Source organism: Nymphaea colorata, chromosome 4 (genome assembly GCF_008831285.2).
Source record: "Nymphaea colorata isolate Beijing-Zhang1983 chromosome 4, ASM883128v2, whole genome shotgun sequence".
Lineage (NCBI taxonomy): Eukaryota > Viridiplantae > Streptophyta > Magnoliopsida > Nymphaeales > Nymphaeaceae > Nymphaea > Nymphaea colorata.
The window spans coordinates 17,485,756-17,505,985 of NC_045141.1; the positions used below are offsets into that span (position 1 = coordinate 17,485,756).

The 20,230-nt window shown below is 36.9% G+C and overlaps 1 protein-coding gene across 2 annotated transcripts; it reads right to left on the reverse strand.

Moving 5' to 3' along the window:
- Positions 1-1,930: 1,930 nt before the first annotated feature.
- LOC116252389 (histidine kinase 5) lies at positions 1,931-18,535 on the reverse strand. 2 transcript variants are annotated; one of them, XM_050077504.1, is made up of 14 exons: positions 17,867-18,535; positions 17,691-17,750; positions 15,901-16,847; positions 14,251-14,307; positions 13,825-14,052; positions 11,758-11,851; positions 11,434-11,640; positions 10,339-10,469; positions 9,222-9,271; positions 7,934-8,286; positions 7,703-7,806; positions 5,944-6,747; positions 4,888-5,067; positions 1,931-2,120 (listed from the first exon to the last, which is right to left on the reverse strand). In XM_050077504.1, the coding sequence occupies exons 3-14, from the start codon at positions 16,642-16,644 to the stop codon at positions 1,995-1,997; spliced, it is 3,078 nt and encodes a 1,025-aa protein (XP_049933461.1). In that variant the 5' UTR covers positions 16,645-16,847; positions 17,691-17,750; positions 17,867-18,535; the 3' UTR covers positions 1,931-1,994. The 2 variants fall into 2 exon arrangements, with proteins under 2 accessions (XP_049933461.1, XP_031482464.1); XM_031626604.2 differs by lacking the exon at positions 17,691-17,750.
- Between the last annotated feature and the right edge of the window lie 1,695 nt (positions 18,536-20,230).

Sequence of the window (20,230 nt, forward strand, 5' to 3'; positions counted from 1 at the left end):
AACCGTCGTGAGACCTAGCCTTGCCTTTTCTCTTTTCAAGTTTTGTGAGGGAAAATTGAAATATTTTTCTTAGACTTGCTTCTCTGAGTTTTGAATAGATGTCAGGAGCAAAACATGTGGAGTATATAAAACATATACTAAAAAAATCAAAACAAAAAGTTCTGTCATGAAGTTAATTTATAGCGATATTTCAAGGCTGCAATGCCAGTATCATAGGCTTTCTGAACACGAAAATGCAGTATCAAGTATCATGTGACCAGCAATACTTAGTAACCATTCTCAAGGAGTTGCATATGGAACAGACTAACAGAGTGAAACTAGAGTAGAAAACGAGGATATGTATTTAAGTTATGTTTGGTGGCACTATTTAATCGTGACCGGCTGATTACTCTCTCCCGTTTAGTTTTGGTTATAACTTTTTACGTTAATTTAGAAATGTCCACTTCAGTCTTTCTTGTGAAGTCGCACATTCATCGATTTCTATACTGCCAATGAGCATCTGATTTCTATACTGACTTGAACGTTTTCTCCCTTTAGGTTTTTCTCATCATTCGTTTTTTGGAAAAAATTGACAATACTTTCTAATATGTTTCCGCCTTCGTTTACTGTTGCAGAATCACCCTCTAAGGCAGCTAACATTGAAGAGTAATGACGGAAACAATCTTCCCTCATGAAATGTCATTAACGCTCTGAATGATGATGTTGTAATAAAACAAATAGAAAACATGTATGTGTCGGTTGCTGGCACTGGGAAGAGTTTGCAATGACATGAAATATAAATGATTTGATAAAACAGTTCAGAAATATTACAACAGATGCATGCAGTTTTCAGCACGCGATGCAAATGGCGGGGATAGAGCAGTCAAACGTGATTAGATAAGATGGATCTCGTGGTAGTTTACAGTCTAGAAGATGAACATGAAAAAAAAATCAACTTAACCAATAAACATATTCTGTCTTCTCCATGTTGCCAATTTCTTTTCAATGAAAAGTCTGAGCGAGTACGAGGTTACTTTCCGTACAAAATAAGATCCCCTAAAAGGACCAAACCGTATCGGCTTCGGTTTCCTATGAAAATTAGGAGGTTGCCACCAAGAAACTTTTAATCTTCTTCAAGGTTGGGCTCCGGACAAACCACATGGACGATGTGAGAAGCAGCTTCCAAATAATAAGCCAAATCAAATTGATTTGGGATGGCATTTTTTAAACATTTTTTTTTTCAATTGTTAGAACGGCAACAAGGTCTTCTAAGAAATAAAAAGCAAAAGTGGAAATTTTGAACATGAATCAACGATTTTGATCTATAAGGTTCAATCGCTGGAAAAATGACAGCTAATAACCATTAAAAGTAACAGAAAAGCAAAATAGTTAAAAACTAATAAAGCTATCGCAATTGAATCAATTCACCAGCTGCATTTTCGACCTATGTCAATCTGAATCGATGACTATAATCGATTTTATGCACTGGATGGAGTTTTAAGCAATTTGTTTTCATTTCCATCCAAATAAACGAAAATTAAGGAAATACAAACAACCTTCGTGGTAAATACGAAATTTTGTATATTAAAAAAAAATACTAGGAAGATTTATGTAAACTAAGAAATGGATAGGGACAGTTCTCATAACCGATAACCTAAAGATCCTGAAAGTAGTGATAAATATGAAAGTTTCTAATACGAATCCTTGTATAACCAGAATTCTTAATTTTAGAAAAGAAACTTTTAGAAACACCGAGCTTAAAAAGTTAAAAAGCGTAACTGCTTTCACAAACTCTCTTATTGTTTTCATGTATGCGCTTTAGCCCATGTCATGACGAGTTAATAAAAAAAGATATCATGCCTGATTAGTATACTCAGTTTCACTGTGCAAAGATGTATTATCTAACCCTGCCATAGAGATCAGAGAATGCTGATATAAAAGACCTTGCATCTTTCAGGAGGTTATTTTTCTTTCCTTTTCCTAGAAAAAATATACAGCTACTAATATACAAAGATTCACCGTGGCAAAAACGCATCAAGGCAATCTTTCAGCTTATGAAAGGTCATAGGTTTAGAAACAAAAGAATCCATACCATTTGCAAGGCATTCAACAGGGCTCTCAGCCAATGCATTAGCTGTCATCTGCAATAACCAACAAAAGACAAGGACATTGACTTGATAAGTATCATAAACTATAACAAGGATAATCTTTTTTCTAGTTCAAGCCACAGTATTTTCAGGTTAACCAGTTCTGGTAAAAAAGCAGGAGATTCTAGAGTAAGAATCATAAAGATGAAATGAACATGGATGATGTCGGTACACTCCCAACCAGAACGCTATACTGTTTCCTAAGGTCATTTTCTTATGATCAATTACTTTAGTGATTTAATCAGTCCCGACCTTGAAACTGGAAAAGCTTATGCTTGAAATAAACCCAACAGCTTAGGATCTTCCATCTTTTGAATAATATTACATTAGCTCTTTCCTATTATTATAATCTCCTTCCTCAACGAAACTAATGCCATTTATTATTGTCAAATAATTGAATGGCACGATTCCATGTCCTGTAAAAGTTTCATCCAGCACTAGAGATTCGATACATTATAAAGGAAGGAAAAACTAGAACGTGATTAACCAGATACATCATCTGATACTAGATGAATGTGCTGATTAAAAAGATTCCTGCCAATAATACTATGGCCTTTTTTATAGCCATTTTGCTAATACAATTACGAAAATACATAAACAGGAATTTAAACAACCAAGAAATTTGAGTTTTAATTGCTACAAGCCTACAATAATCACGTGCAAGGGAAGTATAGAAGGTTAAGCTGAATTTTAAGAGGAATCAGTTAGGGGGGATCACTCAGTTCATCTTGAAAACCAAGAAAAGTTTGATTTGCTGACACAACACTGGATCCATGTGACATCCATCAGTAGGGGATGTAACATTCATCTAAACGAGAAAATTAGCTACTAGCATAATATATCACTCCAGTCTTACATATTCCCCATCTATACTGCATTCCAAGTATTTTCTGAGCAGTCCAACTATTTTATAAAGTCAATTAGTAACTGAACTCGTTGTGATTTGTCACATCATCCAGGCAAGGCAAGAGGACCCAGCTAGACTGACATGAATGAGGCACATGGAAAATTCTCCACAACACAATTCCTGAACATGAACAAATACGTCACCTACACGTTTGATTCCCAAGTAACATCAAACAGCTAACTGTTACCATGACAGATCATTACAAAATGTATCCATCTACTTTATGGATTTCAAAAACTACTTCACATTATCAGCACAAATTTTGGTTTGTTTCTTATAGATAATTACTTATGATGAGTACTTCTAAATATATGTCACGTTCTGTACATGCTCACACATGATCAACTAAAGCTTATGAACCAATGTACTATATATCATACTGCATCATACCATAAGCAAGATTAGGCACTAGGTGCTGGGCAGCCACCTAGATCCCTAGTCTGAGGCACCAAGGCAGCCCAAACATGAAAATTATTATTTTCATAAAATTTTAGATTCAGAAATTAAATCTTTTGGTTTAGACTATCTTATAATGCATTGAGGTGGATGAATGGAGGCAGAGGAGTTTCCCACACTTTCCAAGACTTCACTTGTTTTGGTATAGCCCCTTTTCCTCTTCCCTCCACTCTTCTTTATCTTTCTTTTCTGCCAAAATATGACTGCCCAAGTCTCTTTGCCGGTCTGCCATCTAGGCTCACCTATGTTTTTAACTACATAGGCATTTTTACCTACATTGGCACATGTATCACAACTAGAGAAATAACCAATCAGGACTACTGATGGCAAAATATTGCTTTCAGGGTGGAAACGCCCACCATGACTTAGGATCCTCAAAAGGAAAAGGTTCAGCATTTAAATGCCAATACTGACCAGGAGGTTTACCTCCATATATATATATATATATATATATATATATATAGTCCATGAGACACTAGTACAGGAGACACATCTTTCTACTTTTACAAATTTCTGTTGCTTTGTGTTTTAAAAGACTTGAAAATGAAATTCATGATATCTATGAAATGTTTCATTATAGAATATTTCATACCTTATTTGGTAACTGACTTGTATGGGACTATTACACAATTAAAAGACTGCTATTAACCACAGTTTCATAGGAGCATTCTGCCAAAATGGAAGGTTAAATGGTTAGATTTGGACCCCATACATTCTCTTTATGTGCAGTGTAATAGAGAAACTTATTTCCCAGAACTCTCGTTGCTCCCAAGACAACAAGCTAGACTTGGCAAACAATGGTTGAAGAAATAAAACAGAAAATATTTTCTACTCTTGTGGGCGTATTTGAAACTTGATACTCACATTAAATTCTACATAATCTTTTATGTAGCTAACCAATATAAAGGTGATAATCATGTCCAGAAACAAAAAACAACTCTCATATTGTATTTTCCCTTTTTTCAGGTCAAACTTGTCACGAGATTAAAAACCAACAACCTGACATTTTCTCGCATCAATACATTGAGAAATGAAAAAGAAGTTCGCTTCAACATTTTGTAGCATGGCATTACGTTCGTGCAATCAGTTTCATGAAAAACTCTCAAAAGCAGGGTTCAGAAATACAAGCATCTAGCCAACTTTTGCAGTGAAATACTGAAGACAGGCATCTCTTTTCCCTTTAATTATGCATATAAATTTTATGTTATTTCCTGAGAAACTTCACATTCAGCAATAGCACAAAAAAAATCACACGCTAGTATGCTAACTAAAAACTGAAAAGCATGTTCAGGGTAAAGAGTTCTGCTACGTTGCACGTGACAAAGCTCATGATCAAAGTATAATATCTCCCAAAAAAATTTGAATTTTACATAAAAGAGAGCTTCATCATCAACTTACTGCAATAATTGGGATTCTTTTGCATTGTGTTGTTGAATTTGGTCCATGAGACTCAACACTCGAGGAAGGCAATTTGGCCTCGTCTTTTGGCACAACAGTATCATCCCATTTTCCTGTCTCTTCAAAAGAGCGAATTAGCCTTGCTGCTTGAAGTCCATCCATTACTGGCATGCATACATCCTGCATTTAAGTGAAAGCCAGTCACATAAGCACATCAATAAAATTCATACCCAATACTCAGGGACCATGACATGTTGAAGAATTTGAAAGGCCACTCTCAAATGCATGATATGCTCAGTGACCACGATATGTTGAAGAATTTGAAAGGCCACTCCTAAATGCATGATGTGCGAAACAAGGTAAAGCAATAACAATTTTCAAGCTGCAAGCTCACTAGTTAAGGCCTCACTGAAATCAAAGGTATATTTGTGTAGTGAAGACGCAAACAATTTCAGTTCATTCCAAATTAGAAAATGTTGCTAGAGCAAAGTGGGAGCTGCTTCTATTATTGGTTAGAAATTAAATTAGCAGGTAGCTGGTCATAGTGAACATCCCTCATCATAAGATCAAAGTGGAAAAATTTGGAGCATGTAAGACAGATCTCTGAGTTTTCATGAACTTTCTATATATTATTACAACCAAAAGGATGTTTCCCAAAAAAGGTAGCTTGATGATTCCCTGACTCCCTGTACTTTTAATGATAATTCCCTGAGAAATGAAGAGATGCATGAGCTAGGAAAATATGTAAAATTATCATACCAAAGTGCTGACAAAGAATGTAAGTAGGACAGACTCAAGGTCAGATCTAATATATCAGCAAATCCAACTTAATTATCTCCAATTTAATTTGATTTGTATCCAGAGCTGAACTTGGGGTTTAATCATTTAGAATGGAACATAAGCCCAGCCCTAAAGATGAAGATCAATTGCAAGGAAATGTTACGAGAAATATAGTGAAATAAGTTTTACCTAAAAAAATGGACAGAAAATTATTGTTATCATGTTATATAAATATATTCTGTTTCAAATGTAGTGTATAGTAAAAGAGAATAGTACCATTAAAACTAGATCATATTCAGAAGACTGAACGGCATGCACTGCTTCCAATCCGTTGTACACTACATCTATATGATGACCCAACTGCTTCATCATTGACCGTGCCACCATCACATTGATCTTGTTATCTTCAACGAGGAGGATCCTGGGTTTTGACCTGGAATTTTTTGGTTCCAAGGTGCTAACTGTTGCCGTGCCACAGCTTTTAGCAGATTTCTCATCCTCCTGACTCTGATGTGTTTTCTGACATTCTTCCAGACCCATCATCTTCGAGCTGCTTGGTGCCTCACAAATTTCATGGGAAAGCGTATCGCAACTTGAATTTCTTTGGTCATTAACATTGTCATCACTTTTTGTCATGTTTTTGTCATCACTATCAAGCCTTAAATGCCTTTCTGATGAACCTTCATGGTCCAAAAATGATTCTGAAGTGTTTGTAAGTGAGCAAGAATCATCAAGTGCTGGCTCTCTGGCACCATGATTTAAGGAACAAGGTTGCGTCAAAACTGGAGGCAATCCAATTGTTGCATTAATGGTGTTGGTGAGGTTATTGTTTAGTGGTGAAGGCTTCATCCTTCCACCAACTGATAATAATACTCTAGGTGGAAAGTGAAAATGTCCTTCTTTAGCCTCCTCCATGCCAGAAAATGATAGAGTGTGATGGTTGGGCAGACCTCCAATTTCATTATCAGTATCATCTGATACCTCCTCTTCTTGAGGAACATGGCAAGGCAGTACAAATGTGAATGTTGAACCACAATTTTCATGACTTGTAACACTCAGCTTTCCTCCCATTAATTCCACCTGTGTCAAATGTTTCAACTAATCAATAGCAAGTCAACATACAATCTTGCATTAAGAACAATTACAAGTACCAAAACAAAATCGACAAAACTACATAACATTATGAAGAGAATTTGAACTTTCATGCCTTAATATGCAATGCATGTAACTGAAAATATAGAAAACTTTAAAATAAAAGAAACCCAAAGCACTGTCAATATGCACATAATTGGCCAAGTTAAATTTTTTGAGATACTTCACCCACACAATTGGAGAAGAAAAACAAATTACATGAACCATATATGGCTCACAGTTCTTAAGTAAGCTATATAGAAGACTAAACATGATTTCCTTACAAGCTATTTTAATAGCTTTATTTTACTTGCTAGCTTTGAATAAAAGAATGAATAAAATGATGAAGAAACTAAGTGCATTATGTAATCTTTCCAAATAATAAAATTAGAATAAATCACAAAAAATATTGGTTAGTGTAACAAGAAGTCAACCTTTTGACAGAAACAGCCAGCAGTCTCTAGCTTAGTAGAAAAATCCAAAGGAGATGTTTTAAGTTTTAACAAACAGTCCCTAGGCAAGAACGTGAGTAGCCTTACAATCATTTACAAGAACAAAAAAGGCTGGCAGCTTATGTAGTCAAAAGTGTTAGGGGGCCTAAGTGCTGGAACTTCAAAAAGGAGGAGCCTAGGTAGGCCTAAAAGGATGAAAGAGGGGAAGAAAGAAGACAAGAAAAAAAATAAAAAAAACAAAGAAGAAGAACAAAGAAAGTAAAGTAGAAGTTGAAGAAAGTTTAACACTTTTTTATAATTAGGTGCCTAGGTGATACAACCTAGTTCAAAAGGTGGCCATCCAGGCCTAGACATGCCTAGGCAGGCTCTCTTAAGACACACTTTTGGCTGCATAGCTGACAGAAGCAAAGCTTGAAAGCTGACAGGAGCAAAGCTCGAGGATGCAGTCTCACCAACTGCTTGCAGATGGCAAGGCCAAGTCCTGTTCCACCATATTTCCGGGCATGGTCTGCACTGACTTGCATGTATTTCTTAAATAGTGTTGGCAATGCCTTCTCTACACATGCAAGAAGACATATATCAAATATGATAAAGATTATAAGCAGAAATAACTAGAGTTGTTCCATAAAGCAAGATAACACAGAGAATGCAACCAAAACATCATATTTGTTGCAAGAAATCACCTGGTATGCCAATACCAGTGTCATATACATCACAACCTAGCCACACAATTGTTCCATCTGGACAATGAAGCTTCTCCTTGTCTGCATCTGACAAAGATGGAACGTTGCTTATTGAAGGTCTGGAACCTTCACTGAGACCATTGTGCTGACTTTGATCTTCTTTATCTATTTGATAAGATGATGCCTGCTGAGAACCATGAGATGCAGTAGAGACAGTTGCTTTACTGTCGATATTTGCCTGATCAGCATTCAAAGAGTTTTGGTAACGTTCTTTAACACTTTCAGAACAATGTTCTGGTATCACATACAGATTTATGCCAACTTTTCCTTCATGTGTAAATTTGACGGCATTGCTGAAAATTTAACATGAGATGTTAGAGCTTGTTGATAGATGCATAATAGTAAAAAATAAGAAAAATAAAAAACTTTGTTACGCAAGAAAAAAATACGACAAACAACTCTATACATGTGTGTGCATGCATGCATGGTGGAGGGGGGAAGAGAGAGAGAAACAGAGAGACAGAGGGAGTAGTCAACTAATTATAAGTCCCATGTCAACCACTGAGCTAAATGTGCTAAAAAATAATCAAAATATTGAATCCAGTTTACATTCTTAGCAGTTGCAACTTGCAAGGCTCCATATAAAAAATAACACAATTGATTTGCATCTGGTGTTCAACCTACTCAGGGGGCTGGCTGCTTTGGACTTACATGAATGCACACATGTGAAAGTCATAGCTGGTGAGCACTCAATGACATTGCTATTATCCTGCTTCATTGCTTTTTTTTTTTTTTTTGGTACTCTGATAATAACAAGATTTCCTCCAGCAAAGTGCAGTAACCAGAGGTAGGTCTCACTTTTTGACCGAATCAAGTCCTTCACATACTTGTATTTTAAAAGGCTTGGCTACTGGTGCATAATGGCTGTGAAGTTGCTTCTGTTGGCTTAGATAGTTCAAAATCTAGTTCTAAATATGTGAATATTATGCACACATCCATATGTGAAATATTCACATATAATTATTGGCTTATGTCAACCTGGAAATTTTTTTTATTGTTTTCATTTCCTTAAACTGAGAATACAGTTCTGGCCATCAAGTTTTCAGATGATAGACGTGATAATTGATGATTCATGCATAATATATGCAAATAAAGACGGAAGTGGTTTCTGCAATCACAAACCAACTGAGGTGGAGATGAGCAAAAATTAAGTAGCCTTTAAAGATACTAGGCATATGCCTACAAATAAGCTTAAAAAAAAGAAGCCTAATAATAAAAAGAATCTTACGTAATCAAGTTTGTTAGAATCTGCCGAATCCTTAGCACATCACCAATGACCTAGCATCAAAGCATGGTAGTCAAATTGGCAGGACAGACAAACAAAACTTGCAGGCTAGTAACATCAACATAGTGAATAGATTAAACTAATAAATGTACAACTTTAAGTATACTTGTATTCATTCTCTTCAAAATCCTACTAAAACTAATAGAATCAAGAGTTGGAGGATTCTTAAATGTCCTTCCCAACATTTTCAGAAAATCAACCCTTGACACTTCTGCTTGATATTAATCAACAAATGGGGTTGACATTCCAAGAGTCAATATTCATAAATAATAATAATAATAATAACAATAATAATAATGATGAATAGACCTTATATTAAAGAATCCAGGGTCAGTAATTTGACAGAGTAAAAGAGGAATATTACATGTCCCCTCTTACTTTGCATAAAAAAGAAGTGCTATTATCTCAGCATGACATCCTCTCTCATCAGAACATTACTAAAAGTTTCCCTATATATCTGCATTCCATGCTCTAGAAAGGCCACTCTAGATCTGACGTTACATATTTGTGAGCATGTTAATAATCTTCTTATTCAAAAACTCATGAAAGTGCTACTTTTTGCCATTAACATTTAAGATACCGCAGAGCTAATTATATCACTCAGAGCCTCACAAAAAAACTCCAGAGATTCAAGACAACAAAAAATCAGACAATAAGAGAGCAGCCTGTGTGTGATTAGATGAAAAGGACCCGAGGAGCCACCATGACTAGGGGCTATCATGGAACAGGGAACTCAAGTAATTCAAGGGTTGCCATGTTACAGGCAATCATGAAATGGTTGCATACTAATCATAAAAGGCTTAGAAGAAAAAGAATCCGTGCTTAAAACCAAGAGGTAATGTAAAAACATAACACTGACCATTTATTTAATGGAGCAGTTGCAGATGTTGTTGATGTAAAGAAAATTTGCAACATGGACAACCTTCTAGTTGCACATACATCACATTTACAATGAAAAGTTGGAACATTTTGCCTTGCCACCATAGCTTTGATGACAGGATTATGAAATTCAACACTGAGAATATGTCCATTTTAACAGATGTGACAGTGATGATCTAACCTCAATCGGAACTTGAGGTGTTACAAATCCTTCCAAAGTGAGCTCCTTTCTCAAGGATGCAGCGGCAGTCTGCAGTACATGCTTCACAACCTCTCTTGGTCGAAACTTTGTTGCTTCCAATTTCATGGCTCCTAGTTCAACACAAGGAAAAACAAGAACATTACATTTGAAAAAACATTATTTAGCTCATCCATCTTGGAGAATAAAGACCTATCCCCCAGAAATAACACTTTCGTTCTGCACAAAAATTCCTCCCTCTGTTGTCTTGAGAGACAATAAAACCATGGCATCTTTAATGTGTATTTTTGTAGCAAGTAATATTACAATATAAATCAAACATGCAGTCAAGTGAAACGGCGACAAATAAAGATGGGATAAAAATCATATTTACAAATTCAAATACCAACATGAAAAGGTTTAAAAGAATAAGGAATTATAATGATGTCTGTGTTAAAATGCTTGACACAACATACACCCAAGGGGAACCATGTTTCATGCAGACAGCACAACCAGCTCAGGCCAGACATTTGGAGCCTTGCTCAGCCTCATAGACATTGTCAGCCCACAAACATATATATATGCACTTATGCATAACAAAAACACAAACACATAAATACATACAATACGTTACATGTGTGTGTGTGTGCACATGTGCTATGTCCATGTGCATCTCTTCTTGTTGCATCTGACCTGCTACAGCTCAAGTTCCATTTATTACACAATGTTCATGCTCCTCAAAAGTAAAAGAAGACCAAAGAAACAGGTTGAACATGGCCAATGATATAAAGCAACCAGCTTAAGGAAACAAAAATAGAGGAGGCACATATTTTCCAGTTATTGGGCATTTTCAACAGTGTTAGAATGAAGTTCAGGCCTTTGCGTGAGCCAAGAGGAACCATGCATCTATGCTATTTCAAAATAGCCTCGCAGTTCAATCATAAAGCTTGTCAAATTACAAAAAGTATTTCCATGGTTGTACATAGCTTGATATCATTAACTCAACATCCATGAGTTTTATGCAGGCAAAGACTCACAACTCTTGGCATGTAGAAAATAGAAATAATGAAAGAATCACAAAAATCTATAGGTCCACACCTGACTCAACTTTAGAAAGGTCCAGAATATCATTGATAAGCTGCAAAACCAGATCCCCAGAGGATAGCATGACGTCTAATAACTGCCTTTGGTCAGAGTCCAGTTTGGTGTTGGCAAGAATCTCAGCCATGCTCACAACTCCAGATAAAGGTGATCGTATTTCATGTGACATGGTAGCTAGCATTTGTTTTGCTCGCATAGTTTCCTCTACAAGTCAAGAGCAGAAAAGGAAATGTGAAAAATATTTTAGCTGCATTCAAAAAATATTTCATTTCCAACTTTAAAATTTAAACTAATTCATCTGTCCAACTTAATCTTTTCTACCCGTGATATGAATTGTTTTATTCAGTTCTGTTTCTCTGGCTTTTTGAACTGCCATTTCTTCCCGAATTTTTGCCATCTTTTCTCTTTTCTTAACCTGCAAGTTAAACAAATTTTCAGCTGCAAATCCTATTGAAATATGCTCTTAGAATGCATTCTATCTTTGCATATAAAATGGAATATCGTTTTAAACTTCATTATGTATGTAAGAGATTTGTTTCCTGACAATACTCCAACCAAATCATTGCATGTGATTCCATGACTTTTAGGCTTTGTGTTTATGATATCCATGAGGGCAAGAATTCTGAAAAAAGTCAAATTACAACGAACAATCTACCTAGATCACCTAAGCATTTACACATCCAGAATCCAAGCAGTATCTTCATTGATGTAGATATCAAATCTTAGCACCTCATATTTTTGTATCAGTATATAAGATATCTAAATATGCTTTCGAGCAGCTTCTAAAAAGAATTTCCCGCAGATTTAGAAAGTAATTCCTGCATGAGAAATAAGAACAACTGTAGAAAACGAGTAGCCTTGAAGTCCTGATAGAGGCATTGAGCTATGCAATTGTTACCTACAGGGGCTTAATAAAATGTTGCCTACAAATTCTGACCCAAATGCCTATGCAGACAAACTATTGTATTCTTAGGTGCAGTGCCATAACAAATACCAACAAATTCCAACCGAAATATCAATCAATACCCTGGATTCTGGGTGATATTTATTTCCTAAAAGACTAGGATGCCTGTCCATCTGAAATGTCTTTGAACTCATATCCAAGACAAATAGCATGATGCACAAAAGAAATGCCAGAAAGCATTTCATTACTTAGCATTTTTAAGATTTAACTTTAAGTTAACCATGAGCATCTAACTCTATTGTTGCATTTAATAGGAATGTTGCACTAGCTGTTGTATACGATATTCTGCTTTTTTTCAACCCTGCCTTCTCATTTCTATTTCCATACACCGAACAAGGACACCTAGACATCTTTTAATATGAATATACAGGTTATGCCGTATATATTTTGTCAAATAACTTTTTTGAGATTAAAAACAATCTGTAGTCACACTCAAACCGTGAGGTGGTGGCTGTAATGAACCAGACAACCAGCAGTTCTTTAATGACATATGCATAATTAATAAATGAGAGTATCATTGTCACGGGCTGACTTTTTCAAGCCTTATTCGGCCCGCCCGGCGCCGAAGGTTTCCCCAAAGCCTTCGGCCAGCCCTTCTCTCTCTTAAGTTTGCGAAAGTGTTTATCTGTCTTTTGGGACTGTGGACTAGATGAGGAGTGCAAAACACTCGGCACACCATCACCCAGGTTTATCCCATTGTAGGCCATCGGCAAGCCGTGGCCATGAGGCCCTGTCAGAACTTCGCTATTCCTCCAAGTGCCTATCTACTTCCATACGAAATCTGGGTGGGGGTAGACTTCCCTTGGGAGGAAGTCCCCAGCCGAAGCCAGTTGACGACTATATGTCATTAAGTAAGGCGGCCGACCATCGCCCTACTCGACGATGAGCATTCACTTACTCACCCCCGCGTGACTCTACGCGGTTGTAGAACGCAGCATATGCGTCCACTGGGAGAATTGCCCCTAACCCACGCGCACCCCCTTGCGCATCCAAACGCTACGCGTGGGGAACCCACTTGATTCCCCAACGACGGACTTGCACTTCCAAAGGGATTAATGACCATGACGCATTTATACGCTTCGTCGTTGCACCACCGTGCTGCCATTCCACGTGCATTGCTTTCTGCTTGACTTAGCGTCCGATTGAATCCCACATGCTTCCCGAGCTATGCCTAAGCTGGCCAAGCAGCATACTGGCTTGGCCGGGCCAGACACAGTCGGTCGGCAACAATCATAGTGGTTATTATTACTTAACAAGTTGAGAGGGACGTTAAATTTGGCTTCATTATGCATTCTTCACATACAAATCTAATTGTAAACTTAATTAAACAGGTTGCATCCCTGCATCTGTAAGGGTGTGTATAGTTCACAGAAATGGAGGACTGCAAACATCAGAAGCAAAACATGAGTCACAGAATGTTTCACCTGATCCGTAATGTCCATCCCCATGTAGTTTATGCCGATAGTTTCCCCCGCCTTGCTAAATACTGGTTCCACATATATTAGAAATGTCTTTGAGCCAAATAGCTCGGTGTGAAAGGTGACTTCCCTCTTTCCTGCTATTCCCCTCTCTAACACTTCTCTTTTAAAGTCTTCATTTTCCTTGACACCTTCCCCAGAAAAGATCTCAACATCTGTTCTACCAATAACATCCTGGAAAGAAGAACGTTAGTAACTACTCTACCAAAGTACGTTATTAAGACCTTTCCAGGGCAAAACTGTTCTAGAACCTCATATACCAAGTTTTTTCACTAAATGATACAACACTGTTAGAGATCACATTGCTTATCTTGGTGTAATTGAAGCAAGAGAAGAAGCATTCGACTGAATTGACAAAATACAGTATGTTACCTGCTCTTGAAGACTGGGGAAGGGATTATATATGAACCGGTACCGCAATTCTTTATCCTAAAACAAAAGCAAAACAAAATAATCAACATTTTCCATGACAGAAGGTCATGCACGACAAAGGAAGCAAAAAATTTAAAAAGTTGCATCAAATCATTGTCACAAATATTGTTACCAGGCTTTTTACAGCGAGATTTTTCTCTGGTATTTTTTGGCAGAGTTGTTTTTATTGGGAAAACTTCAACAAACTTTAAAAAATGAAAAAAAATTAAAAAGTTAGGTAAAAATGCAATAAATCCGAAACTAATGAAAAAAATAAATGAAACTAGACAAGAGTGATAAAAAAGAATGCTTTAATGATGATAAAAATGACGAATAATAATTTATTTGGATTTTAAATTTGAATCCATGATGATATCAATGATAAAAAGAGAAAGATGAAAAAATCGTGGAAGTAACTTGATAAATCTATTTTCCTATTTTTGTTCAAAATATCACAATTTTCATGTTTTTTTCGTTAATATCATGATATTTGAAAATATCGCAATATCTGTGACACTGGAATAAATATCTTTTCAATGCAAGCCACGGTTTAAAATCATAAAGCAACAAAGGCAAAGTGCTTAACTCCAACAAGATAAACTCAAAACTAGCTTCAGTTTGAAGTGTAAATTCTGCCACACCACATATTCTGTGTGCTACCTGGAGATTCACTACTATAATATTTGGTGAACCCTTGTCCTGTGTAGCCTTTGGAAAACATAAATGTGGAAACATCTATTACTGAACACTAAAACAACTACCCGAAATGAAAACTTCATGGTGGTTTTTTATATTAATCTGATTTGTTTTGCATACAACAATATGGACATGTAAATTAAGGAACATTATGACAAGTTTACCACAGAGGACATGCTAAAATAATAAATTCATGAAGGAACAAAACCTTGATCACAGTTTTCTCCATTCACAAACATGACCTTTAACTGCCATAAAAACATGAAATAAGGAAAGGAACAAACAATTACTTTGCACCTTGTGGTCAAAAAGGTGCACCTGGACTGAGGCATCTAGGTGCCCCAAACAAGAAAAATTACTAATTTTCTATTCTAACTCTAACAGTTTACCTTTCGGCTTATTCAATCTTATAATATATTGATTTAGGTGAAGTTTTAAAATCCCACTTTGCACCTTTTTTTCTTCTCCTCCCTTGGTATCTTTTACCTTTTTTCTGTTGAATAGGATTGCCAAGGCCCCACCTAGGCCTTTTTGTGCAGAGTCTGCCACCTAGGTATGCATAGAGCTTTTAAGTACATATAATATAGCTAATGTACCATGTCAACCTACTGGATCAATAATATAGGGGATTATGCAGGTTGACAAGTAATGAGATATTCCATACGTCAAAAAGTCTTTTCAAATAGAAAAATAAGTAAAAACAGTTGCAGATCTTCTGCCTTATACGGACATAGTCAGAGCAAAAAATTTATTACGAAACCACTACATCGGACAGCACAATAGCCAAAAATACATTTATTTTTTATTTTGGAGTTTCCACACAATAGGCACCACAAAGAACACCAGACGCTACTTCAATGTTCTGCTATTAAAAAAGGAAAAAGGAAACAGGTTAAATCCGGAACCTAATCTTACCTGATGACCAAATACAACAGGAGCAGTCTGGAGAATAAAATGCAGGAAGTTATCAGCCCTTTTCAGGATCTGCGACAATTCCTCTACGGGAGAGGATTTTTTTTCCATGTTCTCTATGATATATTGCAGCTTCTCCTTAAGTCTATGTTCTCTTTGTATGCTGTCTTCCAACATTTTCTCCAGTTGCAGGGCTCTCTGTTTCCAATACTTAACTGTGTCATATTCTGCATCAATCTCTATTCGTCTTTTATCAATTACCAGATCATTTTTCGTTGCAGGTATGGTTTTCCATAAACTATAATCATCTTCCAATATAGAAACCGGTCGCTTGTCATGACCAGACTTGTCCTCTTCAAATTGATGATCTTCCAGTATCTCCAATTGTTTGAGTTCGGCTTCACATCTTTGTTTGCTTAATATGTCAAGCTCTTCATTGAGGAGCTTGACTACATTGGCTTGCTTATACTCCCATTGCTTTACAAGGTATGACAATTGGGAAGAACCTTTCTCACTGTACTTGGTTAATTCTACGAGGCGCTTGAAGTCCATAATTGAAGGATCATCTCCAATATTGACCTCCTGTAGCATATCTTGCTCTAAACTTGGCTTTTCCACATTAAAGAGTTTCCCACCATCATCACCCAAATCTTCTGGCCACATAGAAGGAAGGACTTCTAAGTCTGCCTCCATTAGACAATCTTCCCCCATTGGACAATCTTCCTCCATTGGACAATCTTCCCCCATTGCACTTGCCACAGGAAAAGGAAAGATTGAGCATAAAATGCTTAATTAGACAAGTCAGAGCCATTCATCGGAGAACTTTGGACCGCAATCTTGTAGTAGTGCAGGTCCCCCAGAGCATAAACAAAGATGTATGAAGGACCCATCACATGAATCCTTTGAAAGCTACTTTCAAAGCATTCAATCCTGATGCTGACTTTGGCAGCCTGTAAAAATCAAAGGAAACATAGCATGAAAAACAGCACTAAGATGGATCTTAGCAAATAAATTTATTAGCTCGCAGACCACAAGAGAGAAGAAAAAAATGGCAATAGATTTAGGATTCAATTAAATGAATAGCTTCAAATGCACGTACGAAGTACACATAAACGAGAAAGAGAGGGAGAGAGATTGTGCTAACTTGCTTGGCATGTGTTTAGGAGTTTTTGTTCGCTAAAGAAACGTGTACGGATTCAACATTCATCAGAAACTGAGGCAACTCGCACTTAGTTACACGAAGAATGACAACCACATATTCCATCAAAATTACTCGATGCAGATCAAATGCTTCAATTTGCTACAAGAGGATGAACTACAAAATACTAATGCATAAAACGATATAAATTATCATTTTCAGGCGTGGTAGACGCTTTAAGTTTCATCCAACTAATTAACAAAATTTCTCGTCTATAAAGAACAACAAAGAAAAAAATATTCAATGATCCTGCACCGCTAAACTTGAGGCTTAATTTCCTTTTGCCTCGTGCTAATTTGGAAATTCTTGTTCATTCATTTCAACCACTGAAATTGAAGAATTTGTCACACCGACAGAAGGGCTATCTAAGACTTCCATCAGTTTTCCATATGAAATGCCAGAATACCAACGGAAAGGGAAACGAATGAGCGTTTAATAGCCGATAGTTTCTCTGGATATGAACCACTAAAAGAAACATAGAATAAGATTATTTTAATTTCTTAACCTTAGTTTCACTGTAAAGTCCATCAAATTTACGCTTATAATTGTGTCACGAAACAATATCGAGAACAAAAAAAAAAAAAAAAACCCATACATGAGGAGAATGTCCACGTGATGAGCTCAATTTTACCCATGGCAACTTCAACCCTCTAACCTAAGATGAAAAAAATTACTCCTACGATTAAAATCTACATAAATCAAATGCTCGAACCAAATGAATGTTCACAAGAGAAAAAGAAGTTGGAAAGAAAAAAAGAATCCGAAACTCACAGGAAGACTCAAAGACCACGAAAGGAAATATAACAGCTGCTCGAAACTTCACTTTTCTCGCAACCGCAGTCGCTGAGAAAATATATAAAAGGAAAAGGCGAAGTCAAATAGAAAAAACGGAAATCGTTATGAAGAAAATCTGCTTCAGTTCTGCCGTTCCGATCTGCTAGGGGTTCATCCACGCGTAAATCTCGCTTGGACACGTCAGAAAACAATCAAATATCTACAAGGAACCACGAAATTCCACGGAATTTGCCTCCAGAATGGAGAAGACGGACTGAAATCGCACAGCAGAAAAGAAGCCTCTCAGACACAGAGGGAGAGAAGAAAATAGCCAGGCGTAGTCGACATATGAGAGAGGGGGGGTTTAAGCAAAAGGGCTAAGGATCTCTCTCTCTCTCTGTTTTTCCTCCTTTTCACCTCCACGTGATCTCCCTGTGGTCAATGCATATTTTTATGCAGCACGAACACCCTTTTTTTCTCTCTCTTTCTTGCCTCAATCGGCGGGTTCCCGTCTTTGCATTGCTTCGATTCCCCCTCTCTCTCTTCCCTCGTCGGTTTTTTCACAAATGAATTGTTTTTTCCCCATTCTCCTGCTTCTTCTCCTCCTTCCTTCCGTCCTTTCTCCTGGTGAGCGTCTTCCCTTCCCGCTTCCCTCGAAAGCAACCGAGTCAGATGGAGCCGTTGCATGCGGGAAGGTGGGAAGCCGGCCGCCATTTTTCAAGCGTTCTTAATTACCTGAATGACCCTCATCCTTTGTTGAATGGCAAATTCGAACCTCCTCGCTCCGGTGCCCGGACGAAGGAGGTCCAGACTCTTTCGGGTTTTCGACCGAGATTTGTGATCCAGGTAATGGATCAGATTATTAGGGCTTCATTGGACCTTCTTGGATCATGATATGGACGACCTGAAACGGTCTTCTGCCAAGATGCATGCTCGCATCTGATTTTGGTGTTTCCACAAAGAGATTGGATCCAGATCTGCCAAATGCATAGAAGCATGATTTGAAACCAAATTGGGTTGGTGTGCAAGGTCTCACTAAATGTAAGGATGTCCCTAATTTGATATAGCTGCTACCAGTATTTTGATATTTCTTAATTTAATTAGAAATTAGATGTAGGTTTAAATGTAAAAAGTACAAAATTACATAACTGAGTGAAATCACACGGCGACGGGGGTGGGCAGTTGCCCACACCAACTTCAGAAACTTTATTTATATTAATGTTAATAATTTCATATATTTGGTTGTTTATATATGTAAGTGCCCCTTAAAACGTTAAGGTTATTGACCTAGTGCCCCCACCGGTCAAAATTTATGGTTCTGCTAGTGGCTGGGGGCATCGACTCACTCTCATTCGAATAGTGAGATTTCTTCCCTCGCACCCAAACACCGATTAAAAATCGGTGACAGGAAAATGAAATTAGTGGCTTCAAAATGTAGATGACAGGTAATCAACAGCTCAATTAAGAAGCGACCTTTATGCTCATTAACAGCTAATCACGTCCTCATGTCAAAACTGTGACTTTCATCCCAGAAGTATGTAATCCCTACCTCAGACAAGCCTCTTTCATGGGCTATTCATTTCCAACGCAATCGAGAGTACTGACTCTATATCCATTTAGTGACGTTAGTATTACGTTGGGTAAATTTTTATCTGTAATAAGAACATGCGTCAGGCTCCGTTAAGCGGAAATTTACCCAAAGTCTTACTAACGTCACGAAATGGATATCACAGTAAGTACTCTTGGTTACTTAAGTCAAGTAAAGGGCAAATATTTTGATTTGTTTCACATATAAAGAGCAAGGTCAGTGAACGGATATGGTCAAATGCAGTTTCCCCCATTTTTTTCATTTACGAAGTACGAGTGCCGGGACAAAAAGTCAGAGCCACGAGGTTCATAAGGCTTCATTCTCTTTCCAATAGAATTAATACATTCAATTATGACCAGAAACCTACCATTGAAGGCAAAGTTCTTCATCCAATTTGTAACTTAATTTCTTCTTCAACTTGAAGGCCTTAATGCAAAAACCCTTGGATGGTGCTTTTTTTTTTTTTGGATTTATGACTTGTTATAAACTAACCTAAAAAACTAATAATTCTCATCCTCCACCACCAATCAAACATTGCTGGCTTCTATAAAGCTGTGTCCACATTGAAAATTGAATAGTGAGTTTAACTTTTCATATACACTCAACCTCTAACCATGGTCATCTGGCTCAACATGACAGATGGTTAAGATAAAACAAGGAAAAAAAAGGTGGTAATCATTTTTATCATCTGGTATTAGTTTACAATTTTTCTTCTTGTTTTTACCGTCAATAATCTATCTACTTTATATGGATGGTCCTGATTATTAAATGAT

Bases quoted from the DNA above. Each gene is read 5' to 3' on its own strand.
- LOC116252389 (XM_031626604.2), bottom strand. From the start codon at position 16,644: ATGGGGGAAGATTGTCCAATGGAGGAAGATTGTCCAATGGGGGAAGAT. The intron at 11,852-13,824 runs GTGAAACATTCT...TTTAACTTGCAG, and splicing joins GGATGGACATTACGGATCAG to GTTAAGAAAAGAGAAAAGAT. The intron at 9,272-10,338 runs GTTAGATCATCA...CTTTGATGCTAG, and splicing joins CACCTCAAGTTCCGATTGAG to GTCATTGGTGATGTGCTAAG.